This window comes from Bufo gargarizans, chromosome 5 (assembly GCF_014858855.1).
Source record: "Bufo gargarizans isolate SCDJY-AF-19 chromosome 5, ASM1485885v1, whole genome shotgun sequence".
Taxonomy (NCBI): domain Eukaryota; kingdom Metazoa; phylum Chordata; class Amphibia; order Anura; family Bufonidae; genus Bufo; species Bufo gargarizans.
In genome coordinates, this window is record NC_058084.1 from 463178973 (window position 1) to 463193501 (window position 14529).

General features: G+C 45.8%; 1 protein-coding gene across 1 annotated transcript in view; it reads left to right on the forward strand.

The window, feature by feature from the left end:
- ANKIB1 (ankyrin repeat and IBR domain containing 1) overlaps nucleotides 1-14529 on the forward strand; it is a 124298-nt gene that overhangs the window by 56923 nt on the left and 52846 nt on the right. The window contains exon 6 of the mRNA XM_044295872.1: nucleotides 9887-10095. Within this exon, the coding sequence (XP_044151807.1) occupies nucleotides 9887-10095 (209 nt within the window). The remainder of the gene's footprint in view (nucleotides 1-9886; nucleotides 10096-14529) is intronic.

Below are 14529 nucleotides of genomic sequence, written 5' to 3' on the forward strand. Positions count from 1 at the left end.
GGGCGCCTCTGGTTATCGGAGCGCTGGGCGCCTCTGGTTATCGGAGCGCTGGGCGCCTCTGGTTATCGGAGCGCTGGGCGCCTCTGGTTATCGGAGCGCTGGGCGCCTCTGGTTATCGGAGCGCTGGGCGCCTCTGGTTATCGGAGCGCTGGCCGCCTCTGGTTATCGGAGCGCTGGCCGCCTCTGGTTATCGGAGCGCTGGGCGCCTCTGGTTATCGGAGCGCTGGGCGCCTCTGGTTATCGGAGCGCTGGGCGCCTCTGGTTATCGGAGCGCTGGGCGCCTCTGGTTATCGGAGCGCTGCGGGCCTCTGGTTATCGGAGCGCTGGGCGCCTCTGGTTATCGGAGCGCTGGGCGCCTCTGGTTATCGGAGCGCTGGGCGGAGGAGATTCTCGTACACATTAGATAGCCCCGCTGAAATCACTGGGATTGACCAGCATTCCTCTAATGTGCACGGCCGCCTATTTTCTTTTGCCCTGAAATGAAACTTTTAGAGAAACATATTGACAGTCTAGGGCGCAGCTCCTGTAGATTGTCTGCCCGTTCAGTTTCCCTTGTGCATCGACCGTTCTTCTTTGGAGAGGGAGTAATGATCAGATCGAGAGTGCATGCATCAACCTGAGACAGTCACCAGGCTATGTATAAAAAGGTGCCTGTGAATTCCTGAAGTCCTGCCTTGCAGCCTGGAGCAATCGGCGGAGATGCGGCGATGAGTCAGCCCGACGCGCTGACATGGCTTTTCAGACGTTGCCGTAGTGATGTTGCTGTAACCCAGTAACACAGTTGGCTGTGTGTCACCCGTCTTTAATGGGTTATGCAAGTCATTAGAGAAGGAATGTACTAGTTTCCGAAGCCTGGCTCACTGACGGCTGGTGATAAAGAACTGAAACGCGTCTTGTGGATAATTCATTCCTACCCGGGATATTATGTAGCAAACCTAAACCTCACTTTAAGGTGGTCCTCTACTTTAGCCAATCTCTACTTGTTAGAGCCAATCACAAAGTGACCCCCTGTCTTCTGCAGGAACAAAACTCGCCAATGTGTTTATTGGTCACGTAGTCCCACCAAAAAATTGAAAAAAAAAAAGCAATCAAAAAGTTGTATTACTGCAAAATGGTACAAATAAAAACTTCACACCGGACAAGTTTTGGCTGTCAGAATATGACGCTGTGAAGATTTTTAATATTTTTTAAAGGTTCCATACATATAGGAGAGTATTATAGTATTATACTGTATACCGCACTGCAGTAAAGGGAATAGGTGGGAGACCTGTACGGTAAGAATGAGGTACATGAATTATAATCGGCCCATAATGCGGCCCCCCTGACTGAGATGTTTGAAGCTTTGGAGTGACACCTCAATGGACTATGGTAAACCTTCATTTTGGTCGCATCATATAGAGACTGACACTTAACCACTTAAGGACCACAGGTTTATACCCCCCTAGTGACCAGGCCCTTTTTTACAAATCGGCACTCCACAACTTTAGCGGTTTATTGCTCGGTCATGCAACTTACCACCCAAATGAATTTTACCTCCTTTTATTCTCACTAATAGAGCTTTCATTTGGTGGTATTTCATTGCTGCTGACATTTTTACTTTTTTTGTTATTAATCAAAATTTAACGATTTTTTTGCAAAAAAATGTCATTTTTCACTTTCAGTTGTAAAATTTTGCAAAAAAAAACGACATCCATATATAAATTTTTCGCAAAATTTATTGTTCTACATGTCTTTGATTAAAAAAAATGTTTGGGTAAAAAAAAAATGGTTTGGGTAAAAGTTATAGCGTTTACAAACTATGGTACAAAAATGTGAATTTCCGCTTTTTGAAGCAGCTCTGACTTTCTGAGCACCTGTCATGTTTCCTGAGGTTCTACAATGCCCAGACAGGAGAAAAACCCCACAAATGACCCCATTTCGGAAAGTAGACACCCTGAGGTATTCGCTGATGGGCATAGTGAGTTCATAGAACTTTTTGTTTTTTGTCACAAGTTAGCGGAAAATGATGATTTATTATTATTTTTTTTTTTTTCTTACAAAGTCTCATATTCCACTAACTTGTGACAAAAAATAAAAACTTCCATGAACTCACTATGCCCATCACGAAATACCTTGGGGTGTCTTCTTTCCAAAATGGGGTCACTTGTGGGGTAGTTATACTGCCCTGGCAATTTAGGGGCCCAAATGTGTGAGAAGAACTTTGCAATCGAAATGTGTAAAAAATGACCGGTGAAATCCGAAAGGTGCTCTTTGGAATATGTGCCCCTTTGCGCACCTAGGCTGCAAAAAAGTGTGACACATCTGGTATCGCCGTACTCAGGAGAAGCTGGGGAATGTGTTTTGGGGTGTCATTTTACATATACCCATGCTGGTTGAGAGAAATATCTTGGCAAAAGACAACTTTTCCCATTTTTTTATACACAGTTGGCATTTGACCAAGATATTTATATCACCCAGCATGGGTATATGTAAAATGACACCCCAAAACACATTGCCCAACTTCTCCTGAGTACGGCGATACCAGATGTGTGACACTTTTTTGCAGCCTAGGTGGGCAAAGGGGCCCACATTCCAAAGAACACCTTTAGGATTTCACCGGCCATTTTTTACAGATTTTGATTTCAAACTACTTCGCACACATTAGGGCCCCTAAATTGCCAGGGCAGTATAACTACCCCACAAGTGACCCCATTTTGGAAAGAAGACACCCCAAGGTATTCCGTGAGGGGCATGGCGAGTTCCTGGAATTTTTTTTTTTTGTCACAAGTTAGTGGAATATGAGACTTTGTAAGGGAAAAAAAAAATAATAAATAAATCATCATTTTCCGCTAACTTGTGACAAAAAATAAAAAATTCTAGGAACTCGCCATGCCCCTCACGGAATACCTTGGGGTGTCTTCTTTCCAAAATGGGGTCACTTGTGGGGTAGTTATACTGCCCTGGCAATTTAGGGGCCCAAATGTGTGGTAAGTAGTTTGAAATCAAAATGTGTAAAAAAGGACCTGTGAAATCTGAAAGGTGCTCTTTGGAATGTGTGCCCCTTTGCCCACCTAGGCGGCAAAAAAGTGACACATCTGGTATCACCGTACTCAGGAGAAGTTGGGGAATGTGTTTTGGGGTGTCATTTTACATATACCCATGCTGGGTGAGAGAAATATCTCGGCAAAAGACAACTTTTCCCATTTTTTTATACAAAGTTGGCATTTGACCAAGATATTTTTCTCACCCAGCATGGGTATATGTAAAATGACACCCCAAAACACATTCCCCAACTTCTCCTGAGTACGGCGATACCACATGTGTGACACTTTTTTGCAGCCTAGATGCGCAAAGCGGCCCAAATTCCTTTTAGGAGGGCATTTTTAGACATTTGGATCCCAGACTTCTTCTCACGCTTTCGGGCCCCTAACATGCCAGGGCAGTATAAATACCCCACATGTGACCCCATTTTGGAAAGAAGACACCCTAAGGTATTCCGTGAGGGGCATGGCGAGTTCCTAGAATTATTTTTTTTGGCACAAGTTAGCGGAAATTGATTTTTTTTGTATTTTCTCACAAAGTCTCCCTTTCTGCTAACTTGGGACAAAAATTTCAATCTTTCATGGACTCAATATGCCCCTCACGGAATACCTTGGGGTGTCTTCTTTCCAAAATGGGGTCACATGTGGGGTACTTATACTGCCCTGGCATTTTAGGGGCCCTACAGCGTCAGAAGAAGTCTGGAATATAAATGTCTAAAAAAATTTACGCATTTGGATTCCGTGAGGGGTATGGTGAGTTCATGTGAGATTTTATTTTTTGACACAAGTTAGTGGAATATGAGACTTTGTAAGAAAAAACAAAAACAAACAAAAAATTTCCGCTAACTTGTGCCCAAAAAAATGTCTACATGGAGCCTTACAGGGGGTGATCAATGACAGGGGGTGATCAATGACAGGGGGGTGATCAGGGAATCTATATGGGGTAATCACCCCCCTGTCATTGATCACACCCCTGTCATTGATCACCCCCCTGTAAGGCTCCATTCAGACATCCGTATGATTTTTTACGGATCCACGGATACATGGATCGGATCCGCAAAACACATGCGGACGTCTGAATGGAGCCTTACAGGGGGGTGATCACCCATATAGACTCCCTGATCACCTTCGTCATTGATCACCCCCCTGTAAGGCTCCATTCAGACGTCCGTATGATTTTTTACGGATCCACGGATACATGGATCGGATCCGCAAAACACATGCGGACGTCTGAATGGAGCCTTACAGGGGGGTGATCAATGACAGAGGGGTGATCACCCATATAGACTCCCTGATCACCTTCGTCATTGATCACCCCCCTGTAAGGCTCCATTCAGACGTCCGTATGATTTTTTACGGATCCACGGATACATGGATCGGATCCGCAAAACACATGCGGACGTCTGAATGGAGCCTTACAGGGGGGTGATCAATGACAGAGGGGTGATCACCCATATAGACTCCCTGATCACCTTCGTCATTGATCACCCCCCTGTAAGGCTCCATTCAGACGTCCGCATGTGTTTTGCGGATCCGATCCATGTATCAGTGGATCCGTAAAAATCATACGGACGTCTGAATGGAGCCTTACAGGGGGGTGATCAATGACAGGGAAGTGATCAGGAAGTCTATATGCGTGATCACCCCCTTGTCATTGATCACACCCCTGTCAGGCTTCATTCAGACGTCCGTATGCGTTTTGCGGATCCGATCCATGTATCCGTGGATCCGTAAAAATCATACGGACCTCTGAATGGAGCCTTACAGGGGGGTGATCAATGACAGGGGGGTGATCAATGACAGGGGGGTGATCAATGACAGGGGGGTGATCAATGACAGGGGGGTGATCAGGGAGTCTATATGGGCTGATCAGTGGTTTATAAAGGGTTAATAAGTGACAGGGGGGGGGTGTAGTGTAGTGGTGTTTGGTGCTACTTTAGTGAGCTGCCTGAGTCCTCTGGTGGTCGATCCTAACAAAAGGGACCACCAGAGGACCAGGTAGCAGGTATATTAGACGCTGTTATCAAAACAGCGTCTAATATGCCTGTTAGGGGTTAAAAAAATCACATCTCCAGCCTGCCAGCGAGCGATCGCCGCTGGCAGGCTGGAGATCCACTCGCTTACCTCCCGTTCCTGTGAACGCGCGCGTCTGCGTGCGCGCGTTCACAGGAAATCTCGGCTCACGCGAGATGACGCCTATTGGCGTTAGCGTAGCCTGGGAGAGCCGCCGCGATGACGCCTTTCGGCGTTAGCGTAGCGCTAAGTGGTTAAAGGGGTTCTCCCATGATTAATGTAAACAATTTAAATCAGACATCATATAGTACATGGAGATCTCTTAACAAAGCTAGAACCAGCCCTGTACCTCACATGGGTCCAGAGATCTCCACATTCATTGCTCTTCTAGATTTATATCAAGCTGGCAGCTCAGGGGAGTGTATTTTCTGCTGCAGCTCAGGGGGCGTGTCCATGATCTCCCTATCACAGCTCAGGAGGCGTGTCCATGATCTCCCTATCACAGCTCAGGAGGCAGTTGAAAGAAGAAACTGAGCATGTGCGGCCATCTCAGTGAGCAGGTCAAAGAAATAAGAAAAAACAAACAGTAGGTGGCGCTATACAGATACATTTTATTGATTAACTCACTGGCTATACAGCATTTTTTATTACATACAATTACAAAAGTATTCAGATCCAGGTGCTATTTTTCATGGGACAAACCCTTTAAAAGGGAATTCCTGTTTTTATTTAGTTTTTTATTTTATTTATTTATATAATTATACAAATTGTCTAATATACGTGTATTTAAATTTCTGCACACATACCTTTTTTGTTTATATCAGGCAGTTGACCCCTATATGCAGTAGTGGTATAGCCCATTTATCAGTTCTGTGTAATGTATCCGTGGCCTAACTCTTTACACCATATAATCCCTGACATTCAGAAAGCAGCAGTGTTACATGACATACATGTGCTGGGTCAGCACACATCCATGTGATAAGTGAATAGGACTACTGACGGGATTATGATTTTATTGTGGTTATCACAGCAACTACATAACTGTGTGTATTTACATGGCCACCTGTCTCTAGGTGATGTTGAAAAAATGTCTGCCTGTCTCTAGATGATGTTGTTAATAAAGTTTAGTGTTAAAAAAACTAATCTACTTCTACACGGACACTGAGAGACATGATGAGATATCGCTGCAGGTAGCAAAATTGTATATACCGTATATGTTCTGCTTTTCAGTACACTGCGATTCACCTGTTAGATACCTGTGCAGTTAACTGAAAGCCAGGTCACATGATACTTATGAGGGTCACATGACAGATCACATGACACCATGTTTAGTTCTATCGAGCTCTCCTATGAATGCATTTTACAGGTTTAAAATGGGCCATACCATTTATTTATTTTTGTTTGCGGAGAGGCTACCGTATGGATATAGTAAAAGGCTGTGCGCAAAATTTGAAATAGATGTAAATTATAAAACTGTTCAACATCTTATTCCCTCCATAAATGAATGTAATCGTTAAAACCGGAATACCCTTTTAACAAGTGGAAACTGGTGTTCAATAAAGAAGATTTAGAAAAAGGCGCAAATTATCCGCTTGTGATATCCACGCTCTTGTTGCTTCTATTTCGGGCAGCAATTTGTTTTGTTTGCAGCAGGACGATACTTCCAGACAGGTAATAAATTATCACAAATGGCAGAGCGCGATTCTTCTGAAAAGACGGATTCCTGCGGGGCTCGAATGTAAAACCGTACCCAGAATATCCTCCTGGCAGGTGGCTGCTCGTCGCCAGATGTGGAGAGAATATATCTGCGACACTGTGTAATTATGTATTTATGTTTAAATCTGGAAAACGTGAGTCGCCTCAGGTAGAAAGGTTAATTTACGGTATGTGCACACAAAGGTGTGTTACAGGCAGATTTTCGTAATATTGTACCAGCTAAAGAGAAGAGATTCTTAAAATCTCAAGTACACGGTTTAGGAAATTTTGGTGTGGATTTTGAAGTCTGCAGCATGTTGATTTCAGCCTTTGCAGTGCAAATGGTGAGATCTGGGCAAATCCGCTCAAAATCGCAAAAGATTTTTGGTGAGGATTTTGTGCGGAAACGCAGCTAAACCCACACGAAAATCTGCGTAACCTACACTGCCTTGTGCATGTACCCTAAGGGTTTAACCTCAGACACAGTTTTTTTCGACATGGATTTTGGCACAGATTTCACACCTAAAATCTGCATCGAAAACGCTTGCAATCCACCTCTCGGCGGGAAAACCGCATGTTAATTTAGGCTACTTTTACACTAGCGGCAGGGCAGATCCGACGGACTGCCGCTCCGTCCCCGTTGACGATAATGGGGGTGGAGCTCCGGCACAGTACGGCAGTGCACGGCGAAAGGCCGCAGGACTAACAGTACTGCATGTCTGACTTTTTAGTCCGGCGGCCGGCGAAATAGCGGCAGGACGGATCCGACAGGGTGAACAGCCTGTTAGATCCGTCCTGCCGCTAGGACGGATTCTTGGTGCGAATTCCGCGCCGAATCATCATTTAAACGGGCATTAAAAAGAAATGCTTAAAAAAGGAGTGGAATTATTATAAGATTTCGCGCCCACTTGTTTTTTTTTTAGCACAGAAAAAACCTGTGAGTTTTTATATTGTGAATAAAATTCCGTAGTGGAGGCATCTGCTAGGCGACCGGACAGCACAAGCCCAGAAGTTGGGGTGGGGTTCATAAGTTGCTTTATCTTTGGGTATTTTTCCACATTTTCAGTGCAGTTTTACCTGGGTGGAGAAACACATTTTAAAAAAACCTCAGCGCTTTACCGCAAATTGCTCATTTCACACCAGAAAACTGTTACGCAAAACTGTGGCAATTTGCGGGGGGAAAAAAATTCTTTTGATTTTCTAAATGCATTTCTCTACGCATTTCAACAGCATGCCAGAGAACGGTGCAGACTGCCACTTACACAGCAAGATCCGGTAATTCCTCACAGTCCTATTCGTTGCTCTTTACGTTTTTGGGACCATTTGTGCCAAATGACGCTGGTGAAGATTTTATCCACTTGTGCTCCATAGGGAATAATTATAATCGGACACTAGAGAGGCGAGAACGCGAGGGCAGGATCAGTGTGCAGAGGCAGATGTAGAACACGCATTTGGTGTATTTTATTTTCTGTTTTGGTGAAAAATGCTATTTATTCGGTTGTCCTTCTGTCAAAATGTTTTTAATGGGCTCAGAACAATTTAAAATAATTTAAATAAGTTGTATTCACCTTTACCGTTCCCCCGCCGCTCCAGTTTCAAGACTTCCTGGTCCCCGCTGTTGTCTACTTCCTGGTCCGACTCGGCACACAGGAAATGACCACTCAGCCAGCAGGTCACCGCAATGGCGAGGGGAAGTACATGTAGAGACCGGCAGCGGACTGGAAAGTGGGTGGCGGGGGATCTGAAAGGTCGGTATGACGTATCTTATTATTCTACACCGTTCCAGGCCCTATCATTGGTCGAATAAGTCCCTTTTACATGAAATGGGTTGTCTCCTCTTGACAACCCAGTTCTAGACGCCCTATTAGAGCCTGTGGATGTCATAGAGGGGGCTCCCCGCTCGAACCCACACTTTATGAGCCACAGCAGAGAGACGCTAGCAGCCAACGGCAACTTCCCCCTGTTTGCCAGTAACCTCAGAGGCCGGACCCTCGTCATCTGATTGGGGTTGGCAGCTCTGATCTTATCTGGTCATCTGTGGTGTGATGTCATAGCTGTGCTGCGTGATGTTTCCACCCTCCTAGCCTTCCTCCCCTCAAGCTATTTTACTAAAACACCAAGAAGCTTCAGCTGCATCCACCTCCTCTCCCCAGAGACACTAGCAGCCCACAGCAACTTCCCCCCTATTTTCCAGGTACCTAATGGGCCAGACCCTTGTCAGCTGATTGGGGGCGTGCAGCTCTGATGTCATCGGGTCATCTGTGCTGTGATGTCATAGCTGTTCTGCGTGATGTTTCCACCCTCCTAGCCTTCCTCCCCGCAAGCTATTTTACTGAAACGCCAAGAAGCTTCAGCTGCATCCCCCTCCTCTCCCCTCCTTCCTGTCTACAATTTACAGTTTTAAACTAGAAAGATATGGTGTAAGCATTGTGTTTTCTGATCATTTACATGGTGCCTGCAGGCGGGGAAAGCCGACAACGGACTGCTGGAGGTTGATGGAGATGCCGCAATTCGTCATATTTACTGATATACTCAGAAGTAGAATTATAATGACACTGCCTGAGTCCCTGCGCTCTGCATTAGGGGTCTTCTTCTTAGGAAAGGAGATAATTGCATTTTTGGAAATGAGCGACATAGTATTAATTGCAGTTATTAGGAGCTCTGTTTACACTGTCGGAGAGATTTTCGGTAACGATTAGTCGTCAGTGTTGATAAATGTTATTAATAAGCATTTCTGATGGCTGCTGGCAGCCGCTCTCCCATCTGTCTATGGAGACTAGAAATTGCTAGCAGATGGCACGACGTGTCAAGCCTCGCGCCAAACGGAGTCAAGTCTGGTTCACACTCTATTATTTTGTAAGGTGTCGGCTGATGAGATCATTTATTTTTAGCTACATTATTTAATTATATGAAAGCCGGGTAAAACTTTTGAGAAGGGGGCGAGCCACTGGAGGTATTGATACCGGACGGTATCTCTGGGCAAATGAAGACTGGCGCATTCATAGTTGGTTGTGCGCTATTTTTGCCCCCTTCAGCATCAGTCCAACGTCTGGTAAAAGTGGGAGCCCCCCCCCCCCCTTCAATTTCCAGGTCTATGTTTCTATCAGATGTTAAAAAAAAAAAAAAAAAATGCTTATGTTTTTTACTTTCTTTTATAGATTGGGACAGGGAAAAGTTACTGGAAGACTGGATGTGCAGTCCGGAAAATTGCTGCCAACGATCAGGCGTCCAGATGCCAACCCCGCCGCCCAGCGGATACAATGCCTGGGACACGCTCCCTTCTCCACGTACGCCACGTACCACTCGTTCATCGGTCACCTCCCCAGACGAGATCAGTCTGTCTCCCGGGGACATCGACATGACTCTGGTCAGTTTCATTAGGAAGAAGGGGGTTGGCGGATCGCCATTGCTAGTCACTCCTTTCAGTTTGTTTCTAAATGGTTGTCAGATTTTTTTTTTATTATTATTTTTTTTTATTAACCTCTTAAGGACATAGGGCGTACAGGTACGCCCTTGTGCCCTGGTACTTAAGGACACAGGGCGTACATGTACGCCCTGTGTATTTCTGATCACTGCCGTGCGGCTGGCAGTGATCGGAACCCGGTGCCTGCTCAAATCATTGAGCAGGCACCTAGGCTAAATGCGCGGGGGGGTCCCGTGACCCCCCCATGTCGGCGATCGCGGCAAACCGCAGGTCAATTCAGACCTGCGGTTTGCTGCGATTTCTGCAGTTTGTGATCGCGGGGATCAGAAACTTTAGTATTCCTGAAATGCATCTGTATCCCCCCCCCCCTGCACCCCTTAGTGATTTTTGCCCGGTGGGAGGTGCAGGGGGAGGGTTGCGGGAGGCGGGCGGTGCGGCAGGCGGGATCGCGATCCCCCGCCCGCCTCCCATTGCGTAATCGTTGGCGTCTAGTGGGTATACCAGGGTGCCAGCACATTGCTGGCACCCTGGTATAAATGGCTGACATCTGTGCTGCGATGTCAGCCGTTTAACCCTTTCCATACCGCGGTCCGTGCGGACCGCTGTATGGAAAAGGTTAACAGCGCAGGGAGCTCCCTCCCTCTCCCATCGGGGGGCTGCTGTACCTTTGCAGCCCCCCCGAATGGAGAGGGAGAGAGCTCCCAGGCAGCCCCCAAGCCCCGTCCTTACCCTTCCCCGTCTGCGCAGTTCTGACCATAACTGAGCAGACGGGGAAGGTTCCCATGGCAACAGGACGCCTCTCAGGCGTCCTGCTGTCCATGGTGCTGAACAGATCTGTGCTGAAAGCATAGATCTGTTCAGTGTAAGTAAAATATAGTACAGTGCAATATATATTGTACTGTACTGTATTATACAGACATCAGACCCACTGGATCTTCAAGAACCAAGTGGGTCTGGGTCAAAAAGAAAGTGAAAAAAAGTGAAAATAAAGTAAAAATCAAAAAACACATTTATCACTGATTAAAAATAAAAAAAAATGAAATTCCCTACACATGTTTGGTATCGCCGCGTCCGTAACGACCTGATCTATAAAACGGTCATGTTACTTTACCCAAACGGTGAACGCCATAAAAATAAAAAATTAAAAACTATGATGAAATAGAAATTTTGCCCACCTTACTTCCCAAAAAAGTTAATAAAAGTGATCAAAAAAGTTGTATGTACTCCAAAATTGTAACAATCAAACCGTCATCTCATCCCGCAAAAATCATACCCTACCCAAGATAATTGCCCCAAAACGGAAAAAACTATGGCTCTTAGACTATGGAAACACTAAAACATGATTTTTTTTGTTTCAAAAATGAAATCATTGTGTAAAACTTACCGTATTTTTCGCCCCATAAGACGCACTTTTTCTTCCCCCAAAATGGGGGAGAAATGCCCCTGCGTCTTATGGGGCGAATGCGTGGAGTTTTACATCGCTGCCAGCGATGTATCAGTGAGCGGGGAGGGACTGGGAGGAGCTGGGGGCCGGCAATAGCGGCGGGGCGGTGCAGTCAGTGTAGTATAGCACCGCCCCGCCGCTCTGGTATACTAATATAAGAAATCATATTGAAGTAATAGTTATTAAACATGTCCCCCAACTGCTATTACTACCTTCCCTCCTAATCGCTGCTGTAGAATTCAGGCCAGTCGGGCGGGCGGCAGCGCAACTCGTGTCACGTGCCGGCGCAGGCAAGTGACGTCAGTGAGACGCGCCGGCCGGCCGTCCTGCCGGTCTGATTTCTACAGCAGCCAGCGATTAGGATGAACGGTAGTAATAGGAGTTGGGGGGCATGTTTAATAAATATTAATTCAATATGACAACTTATATTTTGTGCGGCGGGGGGGGGGGGGGGGGTCGACAGTTCAGACTGCGATCTGTGGATGGCACTGTTACAGGGGGGGATCTGTGAATGGCACTGTTATGGGCTGGGGGGGTCTGTGCATGGCACTGTTATGGGCTGGGGGGTCTGTGGATGGCACATATATAACAGTGCCACCCACAGACCCCCCCCCCCCCAGCCCATAACAGTGCCATCCACGGATCCCCCCTGTAACAGTGTCAGCCACAGACCCCCCCCCTGTAACAGTGCAAGCCACAGATCCCCCCATAACAGTGTCCGTCATCCACAGATCCCCCCATAACAGTGTCCGTCATCCACAGATCCCCCCATAACAGTGTCCGTCATCCACAGATCCCCCCATAACAGTGTCCGTCATCCACAGATCCCCCCATAACAGTGTCCGTCATCCACAGATCCCCCCATAACAGTGTCCGTCATCCACAGATCCCCCCATAACAGTGTCCGTCATCCACAGATCCCCCCCTATAACAGTGTCCGTCATCCACAGATTCCCCCCTATAACAGTGTCCGTCATCCACAGATCCCCCCTATAACAGTGTCCGTCATCCACAGATCCCCCCTATAACAGTGTCCGTCATCCACAGATCCCCCCCATAACAGTGTCCGTCATCCACAGATCCCCCCATAACAGTGTCCGTCACCCACAGATCCCCCCCATAACAGTGTCCGTCACCCACAGATCCCCCCCATAACAGTGTCCGTCACCCACAGATCCCCCCCATAACAGTGTCCGTCACCCACAGATCCCCCCTATAACAGTGTCCGTCATCCACAGATCCCCCCTATAACAGTGTCCGTCATCCACAGATCCCCCCTATAACAGTGTCCGTCATCCACAGATCCCCCCTATAACAGTGTCCGTCATCCACAGATCCCCCCTATAACAGTGTCCGTCATCCACAGATCCCCCCCTATAACAGTGTCCGTCATCCACAGATCCCCCCCATAACAGTGTCAGTCATCCACAGATCCCCAGTAATAGTGCCATCCACAGACCACCATTAGTTCCAAACCCACAGCACACCTTTTGGTTAAAAATGTTTTTTTTCTTATTTTCCTCCCCAAAAACCTAGGTGCGTCTTATGGGCCGGTGCGTCTTATAGGGCGAAAAATACGGTACATAAATAAAAAAAAGTATACATATTAGGTATCGCCGCGTCCGTATCGACCGGCTCTATAAAAATATCACATGACCTAACCCCTCAGGTGACTACCGTAAAAAAAAAAAAAAAGAAACGGTGTAAAAAAAGCAATTTTTTGTCATCTTACTTCACAAAAAGTGTAACAGCAAGCGATCAAAAAGTCATATGCACCCCAAAATAGTGCCAATAAAACCGTAATCTCATCCCGCAAAAAATTAGACCCTACTTGAGATAATCGCCCAAAAACTGAAAAAACTATGGCTCTTAGACTATGGAGACACAAACTTTTTTTTGTTTTAAAAATTAATTCATTGTGTAAAACTTACATAAATAAAAAAAATTGTATACATATTAGGTATCGCCGCGTCCATGACAACCTGCTCTATAAAATTACCACATGATCTAACCTGTCAGATGAATGTTGTAAATAACAAAAAAAAAACAGTGCCAAAAAAGCTATTTCTTGTTACCGTGCCGCACAAAAAGTGTAATATAGAGCAACCAAAAATCATATGTACCCTAAACTAGTACCAAGAAAACTGCCACCTTATCCCGTAGTTTCTAAAATGGGGTCACTTTTTTGGAGTTTCTACTCTAGGGGTGCATCAGGGGGGCTTCAAATGGGACATGGTGTCAATAAAAACAGTCCAGCAAAATCTGCCTTCCAAAAACCGTATGGCATTCCTTTCCTTCTGCGCCCTGTCGTGTGCCCGTACAGCAGTTTACGACCACATATGGGGTGTTTCTGTAAACTACAGAATCAGGGCCATAAATAATGAGTTTTGTTTGGCTGTTAACCCTTGCTTTGTAACTGGAAAAAAAATATTAAAATGGAAAATCTGCCAAAAAAGTGAAATTTTGAAATTGTATCTCTATTTTCCATTAAATCTTGTGCAACACCTAAAGGGTTAACAAACTTTGTAAAATCAGTTTTGAATACCTTGAGGGGTGTAGTTTCTTAGATGGGGTCACTTTTTTGGAGTTTCTACTCTAGGGGTGCATCAGGGGGGCTTCAAATGGGACATGGTGTAAAAAAACCAGTCCAGCAAAACCTGCCTTCCAAAAACCAAACGGCGCACCTTTCACTCTACGCCCCGCTGTGTGGCCGTACAGTAGTTTACGGCCACATATGGGGTGTTTCTGTAAACGGCAGAGTCAGGGCAATAAAGATACAGTCTTGTTTGGCTGTTAACCCTTGCTTTGTTAGTGGAAAAAATGGGTTAAAATGGAAAATTAGGCAAAAAAATGAAATTCTCAAATTTCATCCCCATTTGCCAATAACTCTTGTGCAACACCTAAAGGGTTAATGAAGTTAGTAAAATCAGTTT